The 26,829-nt window shown below is 48.9% G+C and overlaps 1 protein-coding gene across 1 annotated transcript in view; it reads left to right on the forward strand.

Annotated features, from left to right (window-relative positions):
• LOC147124149 (neuropeptide FF receptor 2-like) overlaps window positions 1-26,254 on the forward strand; it is a 72,102-nt gene extending 45,848 nt beyond the window's left edge. Inside the window, exons 2-3 of the mRNA XM_085998116.1 lie at window positions 19,266-19,365; window positions 25,316-26,254. Coding sequence (XP_085854242.1) covers window positions 19,266-19,365; window positions 25,316-26,174 — 959 coding nt within the window. The 3' untranslated portion in view covers window positions 26,175-26,254. The remainder of the gene's footprint in view (window positions 1-19,265; window positions 19,366-25,315) is intronic.
• Window positions 26,255-26,829: the final 575 nt, after the last annotated feature.

Consider the following 26,829-nt stretch of genomic DNA (forward strand, 5'->3'; position numbering starts at 1 on the left):
GGTGGAGTGAAAATGAAGAACCTAGCTAGGGCGTTTGTATGGTGGCCAGGTATCGATGGAGACATCGAAGACATGACAAAGAGCTGCCTAGGATGCCAGAAGGTCCAAAATGCTCCGCCACAGGCCCCTCTACATCCATGGGAGTGGCCCTCATCTCCCTGGCAAAGGGTGCACATCGACTTTGCTGGTCCATTTATGGACTCAATGTTCTTAATCGCAGTTGATGCACACTCCAAGTGGCCGGAGGTAATAAAGATGTCCTCCACCACCACGGAAAAAACCATCACAGTATTAAGGACCATATTTGCCAGGAATGGGCTGCCGGAACAGATATGTTCTGATAATGGACCGCAATTTGTGTCCGAAGAATTCAGAAAGTTCTTAAAGAACAATGGGGTAAAGCACTGCACGTCCGCCCCATACCATCCCGCCACCAATGGATTGGCTGAAAGGTTTGTCCAGACCTTCAAGAAGGCCATCAAGGCCATGGGCAATGAAGACATAAAACTTCAGCACAAGGTGGATAACTTCTTATTTGCATATAGGAATGCAACGCATATGGTTGCTAACCAAACTCCCGCCATGATGTTCTACAATAGAAACCTAAGATGCCGGCTGGATTTGGTCAAGCCCAACATCCGAAGGGACGTGGAGAACCGGCAGTTTCAGGGCATGAATGAAAGGCCAACTAGGGCCTTCCAGATAGGCCAACCGGTTTTGACCCGGGACTATCGTACCGAGAAATGGCAGCCTGGAACTATCTGCACACGATTAGGACCACTGATGTATACCGTGGACATCGGAGACAGCATAATAACGCGCCATGCTGACCAAATCATCAAGTCATCCGAAAAGGGACAACCTACACCACCACTCTATACATCTAACGATGAAGTAGAGATACCCATATCTACCTCCGATCCGGTGATACTGGAGCCCGATGAACCCGACACTGGCCTTCAAGCCGAATCAGCCTTGCCAGAAGAACCTACTACACCACCAGAAACTACTACACCCCGAGGCGTTATCCGGACCGAGTCAGGAAGCCTCCTGAGAGACTAACTTATAACTAATTAATACAGCAATGTATATTATTTTGCATATAACATGTAATTAATAATTACTTAAAATATGATGTACTAGTTAGCTAGAAGGGGAGGAATTGTGGTGTATGTGCCTTTAAGAGCCCCAGGTGTGCGTAATGCCAGTAATTGCCACTTGGGCTATATAAGCCTGTGTATTGTGTATATCCTTTAGAAACCCCCCCCCCAGACTTGCTTAGTAAATACCTATGAACCAACTCCTGTCTTCAGTGTCTTTCTCTACACACGGACACTACACCCGGCTGCTGACTGTTCCAACTCTGCTTGGGCGGCAGCAGTCTGTCCTATGGGTGGTGGCGGCTGCAGTGGAGGAGTGACAGTGTTGGCAGCAGGAATGCTGCCAAACTGACAGAGCACAGGCACTCCCTGGTCGGACGAGACACTGGCACTCGCACGGAGCAGCACTGAAGCATGTGCAGCAATCTGCTGAAGCACAGACTGCTGGCCTGCTGCAGCGCGGCGAAGGCCCCGGCGAATCCTGGCCGATCTAGCGAGGGTGGCAGCAGTTAGTGCTCGTGTGGCCCTGATTTGTGTCTGCATCAGACCAGCCAGTGACTGCATGGCATGACTAAGCACTTGGCTGGAAGCCGCGTGTGCTGCACCGAAGTCCTGCAGACTCCTTGCCTGTGCTGCACCGACGTCCTGCTGACTGCTTGCCTGTGCTGCCCCAAAGTCCTGCAGACTCCTTGCCTGTGCTGCCCCAAATTCCTGTACACTCCTTGCCAGTGACTCTATGGAGTCAGGCATCCTCGCCACTGCAGCCATGAGCTCAGTGCGCCTGCGCTTCGCCTGGACGCCCATTTCACCAAGGAGCCGCACCTCCTCTGCGCTCACTGTAGCAGGACTGGAGGCCACACTCACCCTCCGGAGAGAAGGCCGCCGAACTTCCCTACCCCCCCCCGCGTTGCTGCAGCCCGCTGGGCCCGGAGTGTCACCCTCCTCAGACCCTTCCCCCCTGCTCCCCTCCAGGGAAGACGTGTCCCCATCATGGCCATGGGCTGCCTCGGCTGAGGGTGGCACTGATGTTCCGGCTTCCTCTTCCTCCTCCTCGCCTTCCGTCACAGTGCCAGCTTGATGGCCCGCCTCCTCACCTGGCGAATCAGCATCTGAAAGCAGGGAGGTACAAGAGTTACTTTAGTGTGAGGACAGGGCGGCAGCGAGGGAGGCATGACTGCTGCAATGCACTGCATTGGTTCGAGAGTGGCAAAGGATGCTGGTGTGAGGCACAAGTGGAAAGAGCGAGGTCAAAAAGGTGATGACCTTACCATTGCTGTCCAGAACGGGGTCGGCATCTCCAGTGGTGACGGGGCCAATCAGCCGGCCTGCCATAATCCGTTCCACTCGCTGCTCCAGATCGCTGAGGTCTTTAAGTTCAGGACGGCCTCCCCCGGTCCATTGCTGCTGTCTCCTATTGTGGGCCAGCTTGCCCTGCAAGAGAAAGGACGGGCTCTGAGTGCAGTTTGAAGCCCTGACCTTGCCTGCACTGCCTCCCATGGTGGAATAGCCCTGACAGTGTGAAGCCCTGATCTTGCCTGCACTGCCTCCCATGGTGGAATAGCCCTGACAGTGTGAAGCCCCGATCTTGCCTGCACTGCCTCCCATGGTCGAATAGCCCTGACAGTGTGTAAAGTGGCGAATGTGCATGTGATTTTCATGAGATTCCCACAGGTGTTGGATGAGGGCTGGGCATTGGGGCTTTCAGGACCCTTTGGCCATAAAGTGAGGTGCACATGCAGGGATGAAGAGGATACTGGAAAGGGTACTCACCCTGACAACCCGAGTGAGGTCGTTGAACTTCTTCCTGCATTGCGTTGGGGTCCTAGGGACCATGCTGCTGGAGGTCACTCTGTGTGCCACCTCCCTCCAAGCTTTTCTATATTCGCTGGGCAGCGGCCTCCTGCCACTGTCAGGAAAGAGGATATGTTGCCTGCGCTCCACTGCGCCAACCAGAACCTTCAGGGCCCCCTCACTGAAGCGTTGCGCTCGCTCCCTGGCCTTCTCCATGGTCGTAGGCGTAACGATGTCGCAGCAGGTCTGTCCAGGCCTAGAATCAGGGCTCCAATGTGCAGGGCGTGGCTGCAAGCCAAATCGACCCTCCCCCTTTAAGAGGTGACCGGCGCCAGCATGTCTGCCTGCAATCGCTAACTTGCCGCACCTGTGCTGCGCCCGCCCTCGGTGGTAGCGCCTCGGCTCGCCGGCTTAGCGCCTTAGGATAGTCGTGCACCGCCTGCTTTAGCGCAGCAGCAACCTCTTGGGACGATGCAACTCAATTTCGGTGAAGGTGGCGCTAAGTTGCACCGGACGCTAAATTTAGCGTACGCTCGACTGTAGCGCCCCAAACGTGGCGATACTGAATTTCTAGGCCTTAGTGTCTTGTAATGTGAACTCTGTTAGTAGGTGCCCTTTGGAGCCACCACTGTAACTTTGGTTACTTTTATGTCATGGTGGGCCTGTGGTCCAGGACGAGGAAGGAGCTCCTAACATCCTGAGTACCTTTGCCAGTACCAGCAGGACTATACACAACATGGAGGTTGTAGTGAGTGAGTTTGAGGAGGTAGCATTGAGTGGGCCACAGTACATAGATCAGGAGAAGCAAGTAGTGGTGGCAGAGGAGCAGAAAACTGCTGGCCAGATGGCCAAGTAGCTTCCATCAATAACCCCTGTACTTCCTCAAACCGAGCACTGGGGGGACATCAGGCAGCTCAATTGGAAAGGAAATGAAGGCTCTGACCATGCTGATCTATGCATCAGGCACCTGATTGATATTTGTATGACCCACGTGTAAGCTGATGCAATAATGCTAGCCTTAAATAAGTTGGAGGCATTAACGTTGACACTAGTGATAACTTAATTTGTCCTTGCTTGTGATGGCAAAGATCTGCAGTTGGCTCCCTACTGACCTAAAGTCTGTGGAGGCAGTTGCCCGAGGTCACTGGTAAGACCTGCCACAAGGACTGTGGATATTGTTGGTGGGATAAAGACAGGCACAATCTGTGCATTTTAGGTACTTGCTGACCTCTCAAGCATGCCTTCTTTCATGACGATAGCAAAATACTGCGGATGCTGGAAATCCAAAATAACAACAGAAAACGCTGGAAAAACTCAGCAGGCCAGGGCAGCATCCATGGAGAGAGAAACACTTTTTTCTTCTTGTTTTATTTCAACAATTTTATAATGTATTTGAGCTCCATCTAAACCAACTCACTACCTTAATGCTATGTGCCTCTTTGAGCTCCCATGATAATTGTGTCCCTTCTTTCTTTCATCTGTTTCTGTTGTGAAGTCCTGTAAACTAATGCACTTACAGTCTATTCTCTGGCTATTTTGTGAGAAATAATGTAGTACTTTTTTTTGAACATTGGAAACCAAACTCACATCAAATAAAGTAAATAAAAATTGCTGCCCCCCCCCCCCACACCCTCAAAAAAATAATTTAATTAATCTGTATTCTTAAAAGTTACAGAAAATCTTGTGGTCATAATAGATCCCATGACACTATTTCAAGAAGAGCAGGGGAGCTCCCCTAATGTCCTGATCAGAATCTATACCTCAACCAACATCACTAAAAAGAGATGATTTACTATTCATTTCATTGTATTTGCAGGACCTTGCTGTATGTAAAATGGCCACCATGTTTCCCTTCATTACAACAGTACTTTATAGGCTGTGGAGTGCTTGTGGTAAACCACTGTTGTTATTGTTGTTGTTGTAGTTGCTCTTGTTGCACACTGTTGTGTCTTTGCATGCCTCAGCTGACTCCGCCCACATGCCCGGATATAAAGGTGACTGCTCTGCAGTCCCCTGCCCTTTTGGATACCAGGCTACCACGAGAGGCATGCTCTGTTCTTTGCTAATAAAAGCCTATTAATTAACTCTCTGTCTTTTATGAGGAATTGATAGTGTATCAATTTTATTAGCAAAACAAAATGTCGAATCTCGGTCCGAATACTGAACAGCAGGAGCTGCATCACACGGCGCCAAACGCTGAGCAGCAGGAGCTGCTGCGAGCCCTCAGACCAACATGCCTGGACCTAGACCCCCAAGAAGTGGGTTCAGCTATCAAATTCGCACATTGGCTGCGTTGCTTCGAGGCTTACCTGCAAGCCTCAACTGTGACCCTGGATGAAAACAAGCTGGAAATCCTGGCCTCAAAGGTGAGCCACCAAGTTTATACAATAATCCAGGATGCGACGACCTACGCGGCGGCTATCGATCTGCTTAAAGGGCAATACGCACGCCCGGTAAATACGGTCTATGCCAGGCACCTCTTAAGATCCCGCAGACAGCAGCCCGGGGAATCGGTGGAGGCCTTCCTACGGGCACTACGGATACTCGGCCGAGGCTGCGATTGCAAAGAAGTATCAGCCGCAGCACACACGGAGGGACTGATCCGAGATGCTTTCGTTGCGGGTCTAAGGTCCGACTACTCCCGGCAGAGACTGTTGGAAAAGGGAGAAATGGACCTGAGAAAGGCAGTGTCCCTCGCGCTCTCGCTCGACGCGGCCCACAGGAATATGGACGCCTTCTCCCCTAACCGCTCCGCACCGTGGACGCCGCAACTTTGGGTCATGGGACCGCCACCTCCAACTGCTGCTGCGATGTCCAAGGCACAGAAATGTTATTTTTGTGGCCAGGCAAAACACCCCAGAGCACGCTGCCCGGCGAGAAACGCTACCTGCTCCGGCTGCGGGAAGAAAGGACACTATGTCAGCGCCTGCAAAGGTAAAACCGCTAACGCCAGCAGCGCCACGTGCGAACCGTGGGGGCAGCCATCTTGTCCGCCATCTTGGGCTCCCCCAGCCGCGTGGGGATCGGGATCATGGGCGCCGCCATTTTGTCCGCCATCTTGGACGTCGCCAACCTCAATCGCGGGGGACCCGGACTCAACCACCGCCTCATCTGACGATCACGTCGACTCGCTTGACCATACGCTGGCCTCCGTGACGCTGGACCAATCTCTCCCTCATCAACTGTCCAGGTCCATGATGGACATTACGGTAAACGGCCACGCCACTACCTGCCTTTTTGACAGCGGGAGCACGGAGAGCTTTATCCACCCCGACACGGTGCGCAGTTACTCTCTCCCGGTCCTGCCGACGCGCCATCGGATCTCTATGGCTTCCAAAGCCCAGTCAGCGGACGTCGGTGGCTACTGTGTAGTGACCCTTTCAGTACGGGGCACAGAATACAAAAATTTTAAACTTCTGGTCCTGCCCCATCTCTGCGCTGCCGTTCTACTGGGGTTGGATTTCCAGTGCCACCTTAAGAGTGTCACATTGGCGTACGACGGACCCCTCCCCCCACTCACAGTCTGCAGCCAGCAGTTTTTAAATCGCCCGCCGCGCACCATTTGCAGCCTCTCCACCCTTAAAGCCCCCCCCCCCTCCTTGTTCGCTAACCTCACCCACGACTGTAAGCCCATCGCTACCAAAAGCAGGCGTTACAGTGCCGGGGATAGGAGCTTCATTAAATCCGAGGTAGCGAGACTCCTGAAGGAAGGGATTATTGAGAGTAGCACCAGCCCATGGCGAACACAAGTGGTGGTAGTGAAGACTGGCGGAAAACAGCGCCTAGTTATTGACTACAGCCAGACGATCAATCGCTACACCCAGTTGGATGCATACCCACTCCCCCGCACATCTGACATGGTCAATCAGATAGCACAATATCGGGTGTTCTCGACGATTGATCTGAAGTCGGCATACCACCAGCTCCCCATCAGGGCTGAGGACCGCCAGTACACGGCTTTTGAAGCTGACGGTCGTCTCTACCACTTCCTCAGAGTTCCCTTCGGCGTCACCAATGGGGTTTCAGTCTTCCAACGGGAGATGGACCGGATGGTTGACCAGAACGCGCTCCAGGCCACTTTCCCCTATCTAGACAACGTCACCATCTGCGGCCACGACCAGCAGGACCATGATGTTAATCTAGAGAAATTCCTCCATACGGCCCAGTGGCTGAATCTAACATACAACAGGACAAATGTATGTTTCGTACCACGCGCCTTGCCATTCTTGGCTGTGTAGTGGAGAACGGAGTCATCGGCCCCGACCCCGACAGGATGCGCCCCCTTATGGAGCTCCCCCTCCCCCACTGCCAAAAAGCACTGAAGAGATGCCTAGGGTTTTTCTCGTACTATGTTCAGTGGGTGCCCAACTATGCGGACAAAGCCAGACCCCTCATCAAGTCCGCCTCCTTCCCTCTGACAGCAGAGGCATGTGCAGCCTTCACTCTCATAAAAAGAGATATTGCGAAGGCCACAATGCACGCAGTGGATGAGTCCATCCCTTTCCAAGTGGAGAGCGACGCATCCGACTTCGCCCTAGCTGCAACCCTTAACCAGGCGGGGAGACCCGTGGCCTTTTTCTCAAGGACCCTCCAGGGCCCCGAGATTCGACACTCCTCTGTCGAAAAGGAGGCCCAGGCCATTGTGGAAGCGGTGCGACATTGGAGGCATGACCTGGCCGGAAAACGATTTACCCTGCTCACTGACCAGCGTTCAGTAGCTTGTATGTTTAATAATAAGCAGAGGGGCAAAATCAAGAATGACAAGATCTTGAGGTGGAGAATCGAACTCTCCACCTACAATTACGATATCTTGTACCGGCCCGGGAAACTCAATGAGCCCCCAGATGCCCTATCACGTGGTACATGAGCCAACGCGCAGGTTGATAGACTGAAGACCCTCCACAATGACCTCTGCCACCCGGGGGTCACCAGGTTTTTTCACTTCATCAAATCCCGTAACCTGCCCTACTCCATCGAGGAGGTCAGGACCTTGACCAGGAACTGCCAAATCTGTGCCGAATGCAAACCGCATTTTTATAGGCCAGACAGGGCAAGCCTGATCAAAGCCACGCGCCCCTTTGAGCGGCTGAGTGGCGATTTTAAAGGGCCCCTCCCCTCCTCCGACCGCAATGTGTACTTCCTCAATATAATTGACGAGTACTCCCGTTTCCCGTTTGCCATCCCTTGCTCAGACATGACCAGTACCACGGTCATTAAATGTCTGAATGACCTCTTCGCCTTGTTCGGTTTCCCTAGCTATATTCATAGCGACAGGGGCTTATCCTTTATGAGCGACGAACTTCATCAGTACCTGCTCGCGAGAGGTATTGCTACAAGCAGGACCACCAGCTACAACCCCCGGGGGAATGGCCAGGTGGAACGAGAGAATGCGACGGTCTGGAAGGCAGTCCTTCTAAACTTGAAATCTAAGGGCCTTCCGACCTCTCGCTGGCAGGAGGTCCTCCCTGCGGCGCCCCATTCCATTCGGTCACTGCTTTGTACAGCCACCAATGCCACCCCTCACGAGAGAATGTTCCCCTTCCCCAGGAAGTCCACACCGGGGATCTCGTTACCGACATGGCTGACTTCTCCAGGACCCGTCCTACTGCGGAAGCACGTGAGGTCCCATAAGACGGACCCCCTGTTCGAGAGGGTGAGCCTCCTCCACGCCAACCCTCAGTACGCTTACGTGGTGTACCCGGACGGGCGGGAGGACACAGTCTCCAAACGAGACCTCGCACCTTTGGGTGCTCCCGAAACACTTCCTTCGCCACCCACCACTACCCACGCCTACCCCCAGGTTGCTTATGTAGCGTACCCGGACGGGCGGGAGGACACAGTCTCCACACGAGACCTCGCACCTTCGGGTGCCCCTGAGACACCACCATCGCCACCCACCACTACCCACACCCCGACCCCTGTAGACGGCATGCCGCAGCCCCAGGACCCGCCATTGACTACACAACCTCTCAACGAGACGCCAGGTTCGGCGTTGGATGCTGCACCATTACCGCCGCTGCTACGACGATCAGGACAGCATACAAGGCCACCTGATAGACTTAATTACACGAACTTTTAGTTTACACGAACTTTTAGTACACTTCACCCCGCCGGACTCAATTTTAAACAAGGGGTGAATGTGGTAAAACACTGTTGTTATTGTTGTTGTTGTAGTTGCTCTTGTTGCACACTGTTGTGTCTTTGCATGCCTCAGCTGACTCCGCCCACATGCCCGGGTATAAAGGTGACTGCTCTGCAGTCCCCTGCCCTTTTGGATACCAGGCTACCACGAGAGGCATGCTCTGTTCTTTGCTAATAAAAGCCTATTAATTAACTCAAATTCAAATTCAAATTCAAATGCTTTATTGGCATGAAAGTTTACAGAGAACCATATTGCCAAAGCTTACATAGCAAAAAGGTACATTTTCAAACATTCTGTAGGTGTCAATCGATTTGACATTTGTTGGGTACATACAATATTACTTTTAAACAATATTAATTTTAAACAGTCTTTGTACTTCATTTGGTACGTTCAATATTAATTTTAAACAGTCTTAATTTTAAACAGTCCTCAGGTTGTGACATGTTGTTACATATTTGGCCCCAAGGTATGGTCTGTCTCCTTCTCCCAGGACTAATCTCAATTTTGACAGGTCATCCAATTCCTTGAAATCTGGGGTTGTTTGGCTTAGCTTGTTGAATAATATGTTTCTTGATGTGTTGAATTTTTCGCATTTTAGGAGGAAATGCATTTCTGTTTCAACCTCTCTGTCTTTTATGAGGAATTGATAGTGTATCAGTGCTTTGAGACATCTTAAGGTCATGGAAGACACTATATAATTGCAAGTCCTTTCTTTCATGATCGATCTGTCTTGTGCCAATTTGCAGTGCACTGTGCCATTGAGAATGTAACAGATGCTCTTTTTTAAACATGCAGTCACCTACACCCAATTTCCTTTACTATTACTACAACAGTGGCAGCAGCAGCAGAGGTGATAGCAGTAAAGTCAGTCTTCCCTTTGGCAGCTTCCCCAGGGTACAATATGTGACCAACTGCACCCGTGTTGCCCTCCATGCTCCAGAGGGAGCAGCGAGGCGAGGTGAGGCGGAGCCCGGCTTAAAAACCGGCTCCACCAACGAGGCCCGACCAGAGGGAGCAGCGAGGCGAGGTGAGGCGGAGCCCGGCTTAAAAACCGGCTCCACCAACGAGGCCCGACCAGAGGGAGCAGCGAGGCGAGGTGAGGCGGAGCCCGGCTTAAAAACCAGCTCCACCAACGAGGCCCGACCAGAGGGAGCAGCGAGGCGAGGTGAGGCGGAGCCCGGCATAAAAACCGGCTCCACCAACGAGGCCCGACCAGAGGGAGCAGCGAGGCGAGGTGAGGCGGAGCCCGGTATAAAAACCGGCTCCACCAACGAGGCCCGACCAGAGGGAGCAGCGAGGCACACCAAATCAACAGCAGAGGAGAGAGGTAAAAAGTAATCAGAGTGTGACGTCACCAGGGAGCAAGTAAGTGATTGGTTGGTGAGTATTTCTCTTTTTTTAAACTTTAACTCTGTAGTTTATTGTTACTAGGGTCTTTTCTGATATAGCAGGGACTGCTGGTAGACTATACAAGCGCCTTAGTGATATCTTTAATTGGTGATAGTAAATTAATTTAAATTAATTAAAGGGAAGGTCATGCCAGGAGAGCCCAGCCCCGTGATATGCTCCTCTTGCTCTATGTGGGAATTCAGGGACACTGCCGATGACCCTGATGACCACGTGTGCCGGAGATGCATCCATCTGCAGCTACTAGCAGACGGCGTTGAGGTGCTGGAGCTGCGGGTGGATGGGTTCTTGAGCATTCACGATGCTGAGAGGGTCGTGGATAACACGTTTAGTGAGTTGGTCACACCGCAGGGTAGGGCTGCACAGGAAGAAAGGAAATGGGTGACCACCAGGCGGAGCAATAGAAGCAGGCAGGTAGTGCAGGAGACCCCTGTGACCATTCCCCTCTCAAACAGGTATATCGCTTTGGATACTGTTGAGGGGGATGACTCACCAGGGGAAGGCAGCAGCAGCCAACTTCCTGGCACTGGGGGTGCTCCTGCTGCCCAGGAAGGGAGGAAAAAGAGTGGGAGAGCAATAGTGGTAGGGGATTCTATAGTAAGGGGAACAGATAGGCGTTTCTGTGGCCGTAGACGTGAATCCAGGATGGTTTGTTGCCTCCCTGGTGCCAGGGTCAAGGATGTCACTGAGCGGCTGCAGGGCATTCTGGAGGGGGAGGGTGAACAGCCAGAGGTCGTGGTCCACATTGGTACCAACGACATAGGTAAAAAGAGGGATGAGGTCCTGCAGCAAGAATTTAGGGAGCTAGGTGAAGGATTAAAGAGCAGGACCTCAAAGGTTGTAATCTCTGGATTACTCCCAGTGCCACGTGCTAGTGAGTATAGGAATAGGAAGATAGAACAGATGAATGCGTGGCTAAAGGGATGGTGCAGGGGGGAGGGCTTTAGTTTCCTGGATCACTGGGTCTGCTTCTGGGAAAGGTGGGACTTGTACAAGTTGGACGGTTTACACCTGAACCAGAGGGGGACCAATATCCTTGCGGGGAGGTTTGCTAGCACTGTTGGGGGGGGTTTAAACTAACTTGGCAGGGGGATGGGATACAGAGTGGAGCTATAGTAGGGGGTGATTTACAGCCAAATACGGAGGAAAAAGCAAGTCAGCTGGGAAGGCAGAGCAAATATGTGAAGGCAAAAGGGAATATGGCAGGGCTGGAAGGCATTTATTTTAATGCAAGGAGTCTTGCAAATAAGGTGGATGAACTGAAGTTGTTGTTGAACACATGGGAGTACGATATTGTTGCTATCACGGAGACATGGTTGAGGGAGGGTCAGGACTGGCAGCTCAATATTCCAGGGTATAGAATCTTCAGATGAGACAGAGGGGGGTGTAAAAGGGGAGGGGGTGTTGCAATATTAATTAAGGAGTCAATTACTGCTGTAAGGAGGGACGATATATTAGCGGGTTCCTCTAATGAGGCCATATGGGTAGAACTTAAAAACAAAAAGGGGGCAAGCACTTTGCTGGGAGTGTACTATAGGCCCCCAAACAGTCAGGGGGAGATAGAGGAACAGATATGTAGGCAAATCTCAGAGAAGTGCGAAAATAATAGGGTAATAATAGTGGGGGATTTCAACTTCCCCAATATTAATTGGGATAGTCAGAGTGTGAAAGGCTTAGAGGGTGCAGAATTCTTAAAGTGCATCCAAGAGAGCTTTTTGAGCCAACATGTAGAAAGTCCTACAAGAGAGGGGGCGGTACTGGACCTAATTCTAGGGAATGTAGCCGGGCAAGTGGTGGAAGTGTCAATAGGAGAGCATTTTGGCGACAGTGACCATAATTCGGTGAGATTTAAGGTGGTCATGGAAAAAGACAAAGACGGCCCGGAAATAAGGGTTCTAAATTGGGGGAAGGCCGATTTTAATATGATAAGGCAGGATCTGGCCAAAGTGGACTGGGAGCAGCTACTTATAGGAAAATCCACATCAAAACAGTGGGAGACTTTCAGAAGGGAAATAGAGAGAGTACAGCGCCAACATGTTCCTGTAAAGGTCAAGGGTGGGACCAACAAGCAAAGGGAACCTTGGATGACAAGGGATATACAAAAATGCATTAGGAAAAAAAGGGGGGCTTTTGGCAATTACAAAAGACTAAAGACGGAGGAAGCCCTAGAGGAGTATAAAAAGTGCAGGGGCATACTTAAAAGAGAAATTAGGAGGGCAAGGAGGGGCCATGAAATAACACTGGCGAGCAAAACAAAGGAAAATCCTAAGATGTTTTATAAGTATATTAAGGGCAAGAGGATAACCAGGGAAAGGGTTGGGCCCATTAGGGACCAAAGTGGCAATCTGTGTGTAGAGCCAGATGATGTAGGCGGGGTTTTAAATGAATTTTTTGCATCTGTGTTCACTATGGAGAAAGACAATGTAGACATAGAAATCGGGCAAGGGGACTGTGACATACTTGAACATATTAGCATCGAGAGGGAGGAGGTACTAGTGGTTTTAGCAGGCCAAAAAGTGGATAAATCCCCAGGCCCGGAAGAGATGTATCCCAGGCTGTTGTGTGAGGCAAAGGAGGAGATTGCAGGGGCTCTGACACAAATTTTCAGAACCTCTCTGGCCACAGGGGATGTACCAGAGGACTGGAGAACAGCTAACGTAGTACCATTATTCAAGAAGGGTAGCAGGGATAAACTAGGGAATTACAGGCCAGTGAGCCTAACATCTGTGGTAGGGAAATTATTGGAAAAAATTCTGAGGGACAAAATTAGTCACCACTTGGAGAGGCAAGGATTAATCGGGGATAGTCAGCATGGCTTTGTCAAGGGTAAATCATGTCTGACCAATCTGATTGAATTTTTCGAGGGGGTGACTAGGTGTGTGGATGAGGGAAATGCTGTGGATGTGGTTTACATGGATTTCAGTAAAGCTTTTGACAAAATCCCGCATAAGAGACTGGTCAAGAAGGTAAGAGCCCACGGGATCCAGGGTGCCTTGGCGCGTTGGATCCTAAACTGGCTGAGTGGCAGGAGGCAGACGGTGATGGTCGAAGGTTGCTTTTGTGACTGGAAGCCTGTGTCCAGTGGGGTACCTCAGGGATCGGTGCTGGGTCCCTTGCTGTTTGTGATCTACATAAATTATTTGGATGAGAATGTAAAAGGTATGATCAGTAAGTTCGCAGATGACACGAAAATTGGTGGGGTGGTAAATTGCGAGGAGGAAAGCCTCAGGCTACAGGACGATATAAACGGGTTGGTCAGATGGGCGGAAAAGTGGCAAATGGAATTTAACCCTGAAAAGTGTGAGGTGATGCATTTTGGACGGACAAATAAGGCAAGGGAATACACAATGAGTGGTAGGACCCTAGGAAGTACAGAGGGTCAGAGGGACCTTGGTGTACATGTACATAGATCCCTGAAGGCAGCGGAACAGGTAGATAAGGTGGTTAAAAAGGCATATGGGATACTTGCCTTCATTAGCCGAGGCATAGAATATAAGAGCAGGGAGGTTATGATGGAGCTGTACAAAACGCTGGTGAGGCCACAGCTGGAGTACTGTGTGCAATTCTGGTCGCCTCACTATAGAAAGGATGTGATTGCTTTGGAGAGGGTGCAGAGAAGATTCACCAGGATGTTACCTGGGATGGAGCGCTTCAGCTATGAAGAAAGGCTAAACAGGCTGGGGTTGTTTTCCTTGGAGCAAAGAAGGCTGAGGGGGGACCTGATTGAGGTGTACAAAATGTTGAGGGGCATCGATAGGGTGGATAAAGAGGATCTTTTCCCCTTAGTAGGGGGGTCAATAACAAGGGGGCATAGATTCAGGGTAAGGGGCAGGTGATTTAGAGGGGATTTGAGGAGGAACTTTTTCACCCAGAGGGTGGTTGGAATCTGGAACTCACTGCCTGAAAGGGTGGTAGAGGCAGGAACCCTCACAACATTCAAGAAGCATTTGGATGAGCACTTGAAATGCCATTGCATACAAGGCTATGGACCAAATGCTGGAAAATGGGATTAGACTGGACAGGGATTGATGGATGGCGCAGACACGATGGGCCGAAGGGCCTCTTTCTGTGCTGTAAAACTCTATTACTCTATGACTCATGTGCCCGCCCATGTAGTAATGGGATACATGAAGAGAAGGGGATACTTTTCGTTAAACGATCAAATTGTTTGCAATGTTCATGTGAAAATCATGTGCATGAATAGGAACATGATGTATTTATCCTTCTAATTACTATGTATGATAGGACTCTGAGAGCAGTGGGCTGGCTGGTTTACCTGCTGCAACATGATTACTTATTCGTTTATGGGATCAAGGCATCGCTGGCAATGCCAGCATTTATTGCCTATCTCTAGTTGCCCTTGAGAAGGTGGTGGAGCCACCTTCTTGAACCGCTGCAGTCCGTGTGGTGATGGCACTCCCACAATGCTGTTAGGTAGGGAGTTCCAGGATTTTGACCCAGCGACGATGAAGGATCGGCGATATACTTCTAAGTCAGGATGGTGTGTGACTTGGAGGGGAACTTGGAGGTGGTGGTGTTCCCATGCGCCTGCTGCCCTTGTCCTTCTAGGTGGAAGAGGTCGCAGGTTTGGGAGGTGCTGCCGAAGAAGCCTTGGCGAGTTGCTGCAGTGCATCTTGTAGATGGTACACACTGCAGCCACGGTACGCCGGTGGTGGAGGGAGTGAATGTTTAAAGTGGTGAATGGGGTGCCAATCAAGCGGGCTGCTTTGTCCTGGGTGGTGTCGAGCTTCTTGAGTGTTGTTGGAGCTGCACTCATCCAGGCAAGTGGAGAGTATTCCATCGCAATCCTTACTTGTGCCTTGTAGATGGGAGTCAGGAGGTGAGACACTCGCTGCAGAATACCTAGCCTCTGACCTGCTCTTGTTGTCACAGTATTTATGTGGCTGGTCCAGTTAAGTTTCTGGTTAATGGTGACACCCAGTATGTTGATAGTGGGGAATTCGGCGATAGTAATGCCATTGAATGTCAAGGGGAGGTGGTTAGGCTCTCGCTTGTTGGAGATAGTCATTGCCTGGCACTTCTGTGGCGCGAATGTTACCATGTTACCTGCCACTTATCAGCCCAAGCCTGAACGTCGTCCAGGTCTTGTTGCATGCGGGCATGGATTGCTTCATTATCTGTGGAGTTGTGAATGACGCTGAATATTGTGCCGTCATCAGCGAACATCCCCATTTCTGACCTTATGTTGGAGGGAAGGTCATTGATGAAGCAGCTGAAGATGGTTGGACCTAGGACACTGCCCCAAGTTACACCTGCAGCAATGTCCTGGGGCTGTGACGATTGACCTTCAACCACCACAACTATAATCCTTTGTGCTCGGTAGAACTCCAGCCAGTGGAGAGTTTTCCCCCTGATTCCCATTGACTTCAGTTTTACTAGGGCTCCTTGATGCCAGGCTTGGTCAAATGCTGCCTTGATGTCAAGTGCAGTCACTCTCACCTCACCTCTGGAATTCAGATCCTTTGTCCATGTTTGGACCAAGGCTGTAATGAGGTCAGGAGCCAAGTGGTCTTGGCGGAACCCAAACTGGGCACCAGTGAGCAGGTTATTGGTGAGTAAGTGCCACTTGATAGCACTGTTGATGACACCTTTCATCACTTTGCTGATGATTGAGAGTAGATTGATGGGGCGGTAATTGGCTGGGTTGGATTTGTCCTGCTTTTTGGGGACAGGACATACCTGGGCAGTTTTCCACATTGTCGGATAGATGCCAGTGTTGTAGCTGTACTGGAACAGCTTGGCTAGAGGCGCGGCTAGTTCTGGAGCACAAGTCTTCAGCACGATAGCCGGGATGTTGTCAGGGCCCATAGGCTTTGCTGTATCCAGTGCGCTCAGACATTTCTTGATATCACGTGGAGTGAATCGAATTGGCTGAAGACTGGCTTCTGCGATGGTGGGAACCTCGGGAGTAGGTCGCTATGGATCATCCACTCGGCACTTCTGGCTGAAGTTTGTTGCAAATGCTTCAGCCTTGTCTTTTGCACTCACATGCTGGGCTCCACCATCATTGAGAATGGGTATATTTTTGGAGCCTCCTCCTCCTGTTAGTTGTTCAATGGTCTACCACCATTCACGACTGGATGTGGCAGGACTGCAGAGCTTTGATCTGATCCGTTGATTGTGGGATCGCTTAGCTCTGTCTATAGCATGCTGCTTCCGCTTTTTAGCATGCATGTAGTCCTGTGTTGCAGCTTCCCCAGGTTGGCACCTCATTTTTAAGTACAGGAAACTTTGTGCTATCCGGCACCGACGGGACCGAGCTGCTGCCGTTCCCTCAAAACTGCCGGACACTCCAGAGTTAATGTTGAAAGATACGGAGATTTTCATCTCCGTATCTGACAACAAACACTGTTGCTTAGCAACAGCTTCTAAACAGTCGGCTGCAGCTGCAAGCATCTATAGCTGAAGCTGTTGCTATAGCTACAGACCTTGCAGTGCTTGACTGGGAAAAAAAAAGAAAAGAAAAGAAACGAAAAGAATAAAAAACGGCTCCTGATTTTTGCCGGTGGCTCGAGCTTGCCGGATGGTTCGCCTCCGGATAACTCAAAGTTTCCTGTATGCCTGGTGCTGCTCCTGGCATGCTCTTCTACACTCGTTGTTGAACCAGGGTTGGTCCCCTGGCTTGGTGGTGATGGTAGAGTGAGGGATGTGCTGGGCCGTGAGGTTACAGATTGTGGTGGAATACAATTCTGCTGCTGCTGATCGCCCACAGTGCCTCATGGATGCCCAGTTTTGAGTTGCTTGATCTGTTCTGAATCTATCCCATTTAGCACGGTGGTAGTGCCACACAGCACGTTCTCAGTGTGAAGACGGGACTTCATCTCCACAATGACTGTGCGGTGGTCACTGCTGCCAATGCTGTCATGGACAGATGCATCTGCGACAGGTAGATTGGTGAGGACGAGGTCAAGTAGGTTTTTCCCTCATGTTGGTTCTCTCACCACCTGTCGCAGGCCCAGACTGGCAGCTATGTCCTTCAGGACTCGGCCAGCTCGGTCAGTAGTGGTGACACCTCAGTACAATCCCTAGAACTCAGCAGTGACCAGCTACAAATAAGGCACACTCGAGGACTGGAGTATCATCGAGCAGAACTGTGGGATATTAATGTTTAGTCCACTCAGCTTAGGGGCTGACAGTAGAAGTTAGCAAAATCAATGGGGTCTGCTGCATGTTTCACCTAATGATACTCTAGGCCTTACACATGGACTTGAATGAAGAGCAGCAGGAGCAAGAGAAGAAATGTTCATTCAATAAAGCAGCAGCTCAGCATCTACTGCCATGTGGGAGACGTGTTTGTCATGAACTCATTCACTTTTTCGCTGTAGACCATCACAGGGCTGCACCAGTGGTCCAGCTTCAGAGTCTGTAAATAATCTTCTATTGGCCTTTCTATTTCCACCATAGCATAGCCACCTGTGCAGACACTCACAATGTACATGAAAGTCTTAAATAAAGATACTACTAAAAGGATTTGGTAAAGTCATGAGTGTTTACTGGCATTAATGGTGAGTGTCTCCAGTGTGTATAACTGTGATGCAGTACTGTGATTGCCATTTGTGATGTGATGGTCTATCAACTGTTCTGGGTAATGGGCTACTTTTCAATATACCCTTCTGAGGAGTAAGTATAGAGGTTGATTGGAACCTGACCTGTGTATGGCATTAGGATTCTTCTGGCATTGAAGCTCTATCTTCTGCCATTAAAGTCCCAGAAAATATGCCAGAATTTTTCTGTTAGCCCAGGAGCACTTTGCTCACTTATTTAAAGCGTAATATAGGCCTCACATTGACAAGGGAGATAGATATTGGTTCTTGTGCTGCTGCACACTTGGCACTGCCCAATCCCAAGTCCCCCATGTTCTATACAAGCACTTGCACGAGGTTTCTGTATTCCTGGATAATAGTTGCCTACAATTTTTTTTCCAAGCTCACTAAACCGGCCACTACATGTCTTGGAGTGTCCTCCAGCGCACCGTAAGCAGCAGATGCAGCATTAATGGGAGATGCTGTTCAAAAGGTATCTCCTGTAATGCCAAATAACTGAGATGATCAATGATGGTGTTCAGGGCAGAAAATCGATATTTCTCGGCGCCACTTGCATTGTTTATGGTTGCCCAGTTCTAAGAGGCAGATTCTTCTGCACTATCCAGAGCAGTTTGCAATGTTTGGTGCAAGTGAAGAGCCCCTTATATATTAATTCTGGGATCCATACAGCTGTTACAAGTGGCTGGAAGGTTTCCTCCAATTAGTATCTCTTGTAATTTTTGTAGTGCCTGCCATTGGGAAGCAATATTTCTTAGTTCTCAGCTGAAATGTCCAACATAAATGCCAATTAAATCGCCTCAATATTAGTTTAACAGGTAGTTACGGTGCAGCTTGATTGATACTATTCATGGAATTGAGAGAAGGAGGGCATTGGAAATACATGAGCAAATGCAACTGAAATATTGGGATGGAGGGGACATGAAAAATGTCACTTAGGAAGAGATTGTGCATATTGTTCACCTCAGAAGAACAATTTAAAGGCTTTGTATCCCATGCCCATCTGGAACACTGGGTGTCATCTCCTTAACTGGGATCACTTACCTGTACTGGGCTGGACCGTCTGGGAGTTACCCGTCTCAAATTAGAATCTAGTATTTTAATGAACTAGTGCAATGTATGTCTCCAAAATGTGATAAGGTTGGGGGTGAAAAATACATTTGCAGCTGTTATTATTTCTGTACAAAATCAATCCCACATCAAATATTTCTGCTATTTTTTCCTCCCTGGACTGAATGACAGGAAGTGTACTCTGTTTTACAGGCTGGCCCTTCGGAAACTTTGTTTGCAAGATGAGTGGCTTGGTTCAAGGAATCTCTGTTTCAGCCTCAGTTTTTACCCTAGTTGCAATTGCAGTGGACAGGTAAGGTGAACTGGGAGAATTTGGTGCGCACAGCTCACTTGACTTCCATGACCCATCACCAGTATTAGTATTGTGGTGTCATTGAGAATAGAATGCACAATGTAGGACTGGATCCTAAAGAAGAAAGAAAGACTTGCATTAATTTAGCACTTTTCACAACCTCAGGATGTCCCAATGTGTTTTACACCCAATTAAGTACTTATGAAGTGTAGTCACTGTTGTAATGTAGGAAATGTGGCAGACAATTTGCACACAGCAAGGTTCCACACACAGTAATGTGATAATGACCAGATCATCTGTTTTAATAAAAACAGAAAATGCTAGAAATACTCAGCGGGTCAGGCAGCATCTGTGGAGAGAGAAACAGAGTTAACATTTCAGGTCGATGACCCTTTGTCAGAACTGGAAAAAGCTGGAGATGGAACAGGTTTTTAAGCAAGTGTAGGGGCAGGGATAGGGGGGAGGGGAGGAAAGAACAAAAGGGAAGGTCTGTGATAGGATGGAAGGCAGGAGAGATTAAGAGACATTAAGAGAGATTAAGAGATGGTGCAAGTCAAAAGGAGATGGTAATGGGACGAGTTAAGAAACAAAACATAAGAGCAGGATGGTAATAGGTGTGAGTTTCGGGGGGAGAGTACACGTTCCCTTATTCCCCCCGTGCTCTGACATGCCTAGAATGCGCCACCATTTTTCTCCCCATATGCCCCTTTATATGCCCCTTTATATCCATGCTCCTTTCAGTGAATGCATCCTTTTAATTTTGATTAGCGCCTGTAAACTCGCATGAGTTCACACTCCATGTGGAAAGCACCAATTGCACAGGGAGCTAATGTAAATAATATTCATAAGATATGAGGCAGTCATAGGAGCTCTTAAACCAGCATTGCAGAATCAACTCTAGTAAAACATCCTAGAAACTGGCCCCAACATGGGTCCGTGCTAGGAAAGATTTCGAGCCAAAGATTCACCCAAAGACTCCGGTTTCTCTTTTTCTAATGAGCCTTGCTGGCCACTGTCCGGCACAGCAGCACCTGCAAGGCGCTAGCGCAATACAAAAGCAGCTTCAGAAAAAACAGCACCGCCTCATCGACCTACCGCTGTAGTCGGGCCCACTGTTAATGGCAGTTCTGTAAGATAAATGGAGCATAACACAGTAGGGGAAAAATTCAGTTGGTTTGCGCCTCCCATTAGCGCCTTAAGAGGGTGCTAATGGGGCACTAAGCAACTAGCGCCTGTGCACGGCGATGTTTGCGCCGCTCGCAAAATTAACTAGACATTTTGCGGTGGCGCTAAACACTACTGCCATGATCTCCTGCGCTGGCAGATCATAATCATAATCATAATCATAATCATAATCAACTTTTATTGTCATTGTTAGTGCACAAGTGCAGTACAACGAAATGTAGGCTTGCGGCTCCCGAGAGTGTACATTTAGATTAAGACATTTAAACATTCAACATTCATTTGGCTTGTAATACATTAACATAAACATAACCATAATAAAGTGCATTGGCAGATGTGCAGGCTTTAGAGTTTATTTGTGGAGTTCAGTAGGATGACAGCCCTGGGAAAGAAGCTGTTCCTAAATCTGGTCGTTCGGGTGCGAATGCATCTGTAGCGTCTCCCAGATGGCAGGAGGGTGAACAGACTGTGGCTGGGGTGGGTAGGGTCTTTGATGATGGTCCGTGACCTCCGTAAACAGCGTTTCTGGTATATGTGCTCTATGGTCGGTAGCCGGGTGCCGGTAATGCGTTGGGCAGTTTTGACTACCCGCTGCAGGGCTTTCCGGTCATAGTAGCTACAGCTGCCATACCATACTGTGATACAGTTCGTCAGGATGCTCTCTATTGTGCAGCGGTAAAAGTTAGAGAGGATCAGGGGTGACAAGTTACATCCCTTCAGCCTCCTTAGGAAATATAGGTGCTGCTGGGCCTTCTTCACCAGAGAGGAGTTATTGAGGGACCAGGAGAGGTCTTCCGTGATGTGGACTCCGAGGAACTTAAAGCTGTCCACCCTTTCCACCATAGCCCCATGGATGTGGATGGGGGTGTGACTTCCGCCTTTAGACTTCCTGAAGCCCACAATGATTTCTTTGGTTTTCTTGATGTTAAGGGCCAGGTTGTTATCGGCGCACCACTTCACGAGATGCTGGACCTCCTCCCTGTAGGCTGACTCATCGTTGTTGGTGATCTGGCCTACTACCGTGGTATCATCCGCAAACTTGATGATGGTGTTGGAACCATGAACAGCCACACAGTCGTGGGTGAAGAGGGAGTAGAGGAGGGGGCTTAGCACACATCCTTGTGGGGCCCCCGTGTTCAGGGTCAGCGGGGGGGGAGGTGTGGTTACCTAATTTGACAGACTGGGGTCTGTTTGTTAGGAAGTCCAGGGTCCAGTTGCAGAGGGAAGTGTTCAGGCCAAGAGTGTGGAGTTTGGTGGCCAGCTTGTTGGGGACATCAGTCGAGTGTGCAATGCCCCGGTAGCGCCCCGGACCGGATATTGAGTGGCGCCCCCTGCCTTACCGCCTGCCGCTAGCAACGACAGGTTGAGGGGAGCGTTTTGCAGTCAGGAAGGGACTGGGGGAGTGCTATTTAAAGGTGACTGCTTCCTGCCTTTTTTTGTTGGTGACATTTTTGCACCACGCATTCTGAGAGAGAGAGAGAGACTTCTGGAGAGATTCAACGCTGTGTGAAGGAGTTTTGGGTACTGAGCAGCACTTTGCAGGTTCATTTTGATTTGCCCTTCCTTGTATCGATTTAAAAGAGACTGTGGCGGCTGCACTCTGAGCTCTTTCCCTGGGCCTCTCCATTGTTCTTTCCAGCAGATTTGATGTACAGGTCTCTCCAGGCCAAGATTCAAGGCTGCAATGAGTAGGATGTGGATGGAGAGCAAGATCAACCCTCCCCTTTAAGAACTGGCCGGCGCCATTGTGTCTGTGTTCCATTGCTGACTGACATCACATGAGCTTCGCCAGCGCTCTGAGGTAGCGACTCGCTCCTCGACCTTTGCACCTTAAGAGAGGTGTATAGCGCCTGATTTAGCGCTCCAATCAACTCCAGCGGCGATAAAAGCCAAGTTTGCAGTTGGAGGTGGTAATTAACGCCAGGCGCTAAACTTTGCGCACGGCCCATAATCGCGCCCCAAACGGGGCGATACTGAATTTTTCCCCCAGTGTCTTTTATCTCTCAATAATCAGGTTTTTAAATTGGGTAGGTTAGCCTTCAACCGTGAAAAGCAGAATAACAGAGCTGTGCTTCCAATGCTAATCTATTATCGTTCTTCCATACAACTCTATTTAAGACTTCATTACACGCTATGTCTATTCCAATTCTTTCAGCTAGCTCAAAGTGCCCTGTGATTGCTGGTCTGTACAGCTTTACAGAAATATAGCATTTTTGCACCACAGCTTATACAATTCTTTTTAAGAGTTGTCTCCATGGCAACCATCATTCCAGTGGTGCCAGAGGGACTGGAGTGCATAGTGAATACAGGAAGCAACATTATCATTTGATAAATTTTTATGATAGTTTTTATTAAAATTTGAAATTTATTGTTTCTGCCCTTTTAAAAAGGGGGCTTCTGGTTTAAGTAATTCAGATTGATGATTTAATCATCCTAATTGATAGCAAAAATGGAGTCGAACCATTCTAGTCTTGATCATTTCAGGTTCAGGGCAGTGAAGGGCAGATTTTTAAAAAAAAATCATTTATGGGATCAGGGCTGGCAAGGCCAGCATTTATTGCCCATCCCTAGTTGCCCTTGAGAAGGTGGTGGTGAGCTGCCTTCTTGAACCGCTGCTGTCCGTGTGGTGAATATACTCCCACAGTGCTGTTAGGTAGGGAGTTCCAGGATTTTGACCCAGCGACGATGAAGGATCAGCGATATACTTCTAAGTCAGGATGGTGTGTGACTTGGAGGGGAACTTGGAGATGGTGGTGTTCCCATGCACCTGCTGCTCTTGTCCTTCTAGGTGGAAGAGGTCGCGGGTTTTGGAGGTGCTGCCGAAGGAGCCTTGGTGAGTTGCTGCAGTGCATCTTGTAGTTGGTGCACACTGCAGCCACGGTACGCCAGTGGTGGAGGGAGTGAATGTTTAAAGTGGTGGATGGGGTGCCAATCAAGTGGGCTGCTTTGTCCTGGATGGTGTCGAGCTTCTTAAGTATTATTGGAGCTGCACTCATCCAGGCAAGTTTAGAATATTCCATCACACTCCTTACTTGTGCCTTGTAGATGGTGGAAAGGCTTTGGGGAGTCAGGAGGTGAGAGACTCGCCACAGAATACCTAGCCTCTGACCTGCTCTTGTTGCCACAGTATTTATGTGGCTGGTCCAGTTAAGTTTGTGGCTAATGGTGACCCCCAGGATTTTGAAAGTGGGGGATTCGGCGATGGTAATGCCATTGAATGTCAAGGGGAGGTGGTTAGACTCTCACTTGTTGGAGATAGTCAGATTCTCCCAATCTGTGCTCTTGGTGCTGTGCTTCACATAGGCGTGTGTGGGGAATTCAGGCGCAGTGGTCAGCAGGGTCCTGTGGGCATATCTACCTCTTCTAGGTGGAAGAGGTCGCGGGTTTGGGAGGTGCTGCAGGGACAGGGTACTGAATTTGGATGATCAGCCATGATCTCATTGAATGGCGGAGCAGGCTCGAGGGACTGAATGGCCTACTCCTGCTCCTATCTTCTATGTTGAATGTTAATTACTTTAATTGATAACATGTCATCACAAATTAGGAGGTAGCAAGTGCCCCCTCCCCTTCTTAAAGGGGCACAACCCATAACCTGTAAATTAATCCCAAAAAAAAACTTTTAAAGGAAATTTAACAAAATCAAATTAAAATTTGGTTCTGGTGGGTGATGAAGCAGTCCAATCCCTCGGTGGCGGAAGGCCTCAAGCGCCCCAGTAGACAACGTGTACTCCATCTCCAGGGACACCCGGGCGCAAACGTAGCCATGGAACAGAGGCAGGCAGTCGGATCAAGCGACCCCCTCCTGTGGGGTTATCTATGTTATAAGTTGGATGACCGCCATGCTCAGACTCCCGATAAGCACTCCAGGCATTCGAAACTGGAGCATGAATTCTGAAAACTTGGGAAAGTTTTGCTTTCAGTTTAATTTTTAATCGAGCTCATTGTCCTGCCTGCTCTCTGAAATTATTTTGGAATCAGATCATGCATTTCATTTTTACCACAGTATTTCTTTTTAAATAATGAGTTAGAAAGTTGTTCAAAAAATGGACCCTACTCCTGAAAAATACCGAGAGTAAGAATTCCAGCAACATCTCTAGGTTAAGAAGCCACTTGTGGGGCAGCAAAGCCTACAGATCCTTTGTATCAGGGAGCTGGCCAAGATGTTAGTTTTTGCGATCAGCCAGGGGTGGACTGGCCATATGCAAGTGAATGGTTCCATAGCACTGTATTATCGTGTGAGAATCCCTCACTCTTCCCAGTCCACCCCTGGGATCAGCCAGATGGATTTCCTTGCCAGTCCTATAAATTCCTATATGAACATACGAAAAATGACAGACAGGTGAAGACCATCTGGTCCATCGAGCAGAGTAGCACAATATATACTCTCCACCCCGCCCAAAACCAAGTGGTCTCCTGGGAGAGGCAAAAAAAACAGATAAAAAACCCAGGCCAATTTGGGAAAAAAAATCTGGGAAAACTAGTCCAGGAGATCACTCTGGTCCTGAATTCCCTGCAGTACCTTTCTTCCGTAAGAGGTGATCTCCGCCCCAGCCAGAAACAGGTCCAACTGTCGCTTGAAGAAATTCAGCAAGTCCGCGTCCACCACACGGGAGGGCAGCCTGTTCCAGAGATCCACTATTCTCTGGGAAAAGATCCACCTCCTGACATCTAACTTAGATCTAGATGTAAATGTATACCCCGAATATACAAATTGTGGAAATTATTTGGACATTAAACAAATGTCTCCTTTTTATTATTTATTCTGCAGGTTCAGATGCATCGTCTACCCTTTGAAACAAAAGCTTAACATGACTGCTGCAACCATCATCATCGCTGTCATATGGCTTCTTGCTGTCTTCATAATGTGTCCTTCTGCAATCATGCTGCAAGTGACCGAGCTGCCTGACAATGTAAGGATTGTCCGAAGTAATATGAAAACGTATCCTTACTGTCAGTGTTACGAGGCGTGGCCAACCCCGAAAATGAAAAAGATTTACACCACAGTTTTATTTTCCAACATTTACTTGGCCCCTCTGTCACTCATAGTCATCATGTATGCGAGGATAGGAATTACGCTGTTTAAAACCAGCATGCCTGTTGACGAAATGTCTCGCCAGCAAAATCGCAATACCGTGTCTAAAAAGAAGCGACGCGTGATCAAGATGTTGGCCATTGTAGCGCTGCTGTTCACCTTGTCGTGGCTCCCGCTCTGGACTCTGATGATGCTGTCTGACTACGCAAGCCTCTCGCACAATCAGTTGAGAATAATCAATTTCTACATCTACCCCTTTGCCCATTGGTTAGCCTTCTGCAACAGCAGTGTCAACCCCATCATCTATGGCTATTTCAATGAGAATTTTCGGCGAGGGTTTCAGGCTGCCTTCAAGTTTCAGCTCTGCTCTTCTGAAGTCAAGCACAGAGAGACCTATTCTCAGCGGATGTCGAACAAATTCATTTTAACAGCACAGAACAAAATTGGACAAGAGCCTGTAACTAGCAATTCGGAGGCTATAGACGATTGCAGCACAAGTCGAGCAGACAAAAATGCCTGTAAGCAGAGTGAAAACCTTGTTCTTGAAGAGCTGGACAAAAGCATAAACAACGGTGTTCATAAAGTTTCGCTCTGAAGCAATTGTTCAAAGTTGAGAATCATTACTAAGAGTAGATAATGCTTTTTGCACCATTTTCAACAAAGCCCTACTAGGCAAAAAAGCACAACTTGTAAATATGTAAATGAATTAAGCATAAGTAAATAGCCATACTTTAATTTATTTCATTATTGGATTCATGGGGATTTGTTTATTCCAATTTGCTGATAAAAGGTTAATCATTAGAAATTCATCAGTTTGAGGCTTTGCTGATCTAGATGCTGTCATTCACTTACGTAGTAAGACTGCAGTCATTTGTCTTCCCCGTTCACGCCTGCCTGACCGCCCTTGTTGTTCGCCATCCTCTTGACCTCCTCTCCCACCCCAGCAGTGCAACAAAGCTAAACAGTTTTAATCGTGAGGGAGTAAATTGAGAGAAGATAGAACTGAATATGGATAAAGTGCCACTATAATGTTTTTATTAATTGTCTTTGTAGTGCCTTTTGTGAGGAAAAGTACATTCAGAGATTGTGAAGAATATTTGGACAATGATTTAGAAACTGATAGTTGATCTCTTCCAACGTTGCACATAGGCGTTAACAAAATACTTCTCTTTTCCTATACTTGCCTCCTACTCTCTAGCCGCAATTTTGCCTTCCGAGGCGGATCCGGGGTGGCCGGGGTCGGTGGCGGG

This window comes from Somniosus microcephalus, chromosome 1 (assembly GCF_052327205.1).
Source record: "Somniosus microcephalus isolate GS21.2 chromosome 1, FLI_Smic_1.0, whole genome shotgun sequence".
NCBI classification, from domain to species: Eukaryota; Metazoa; Chordata; class Chondrichthyes; order Squaliformes; family Somniosidae; genus Somniosus; species Somniosus microcephalus.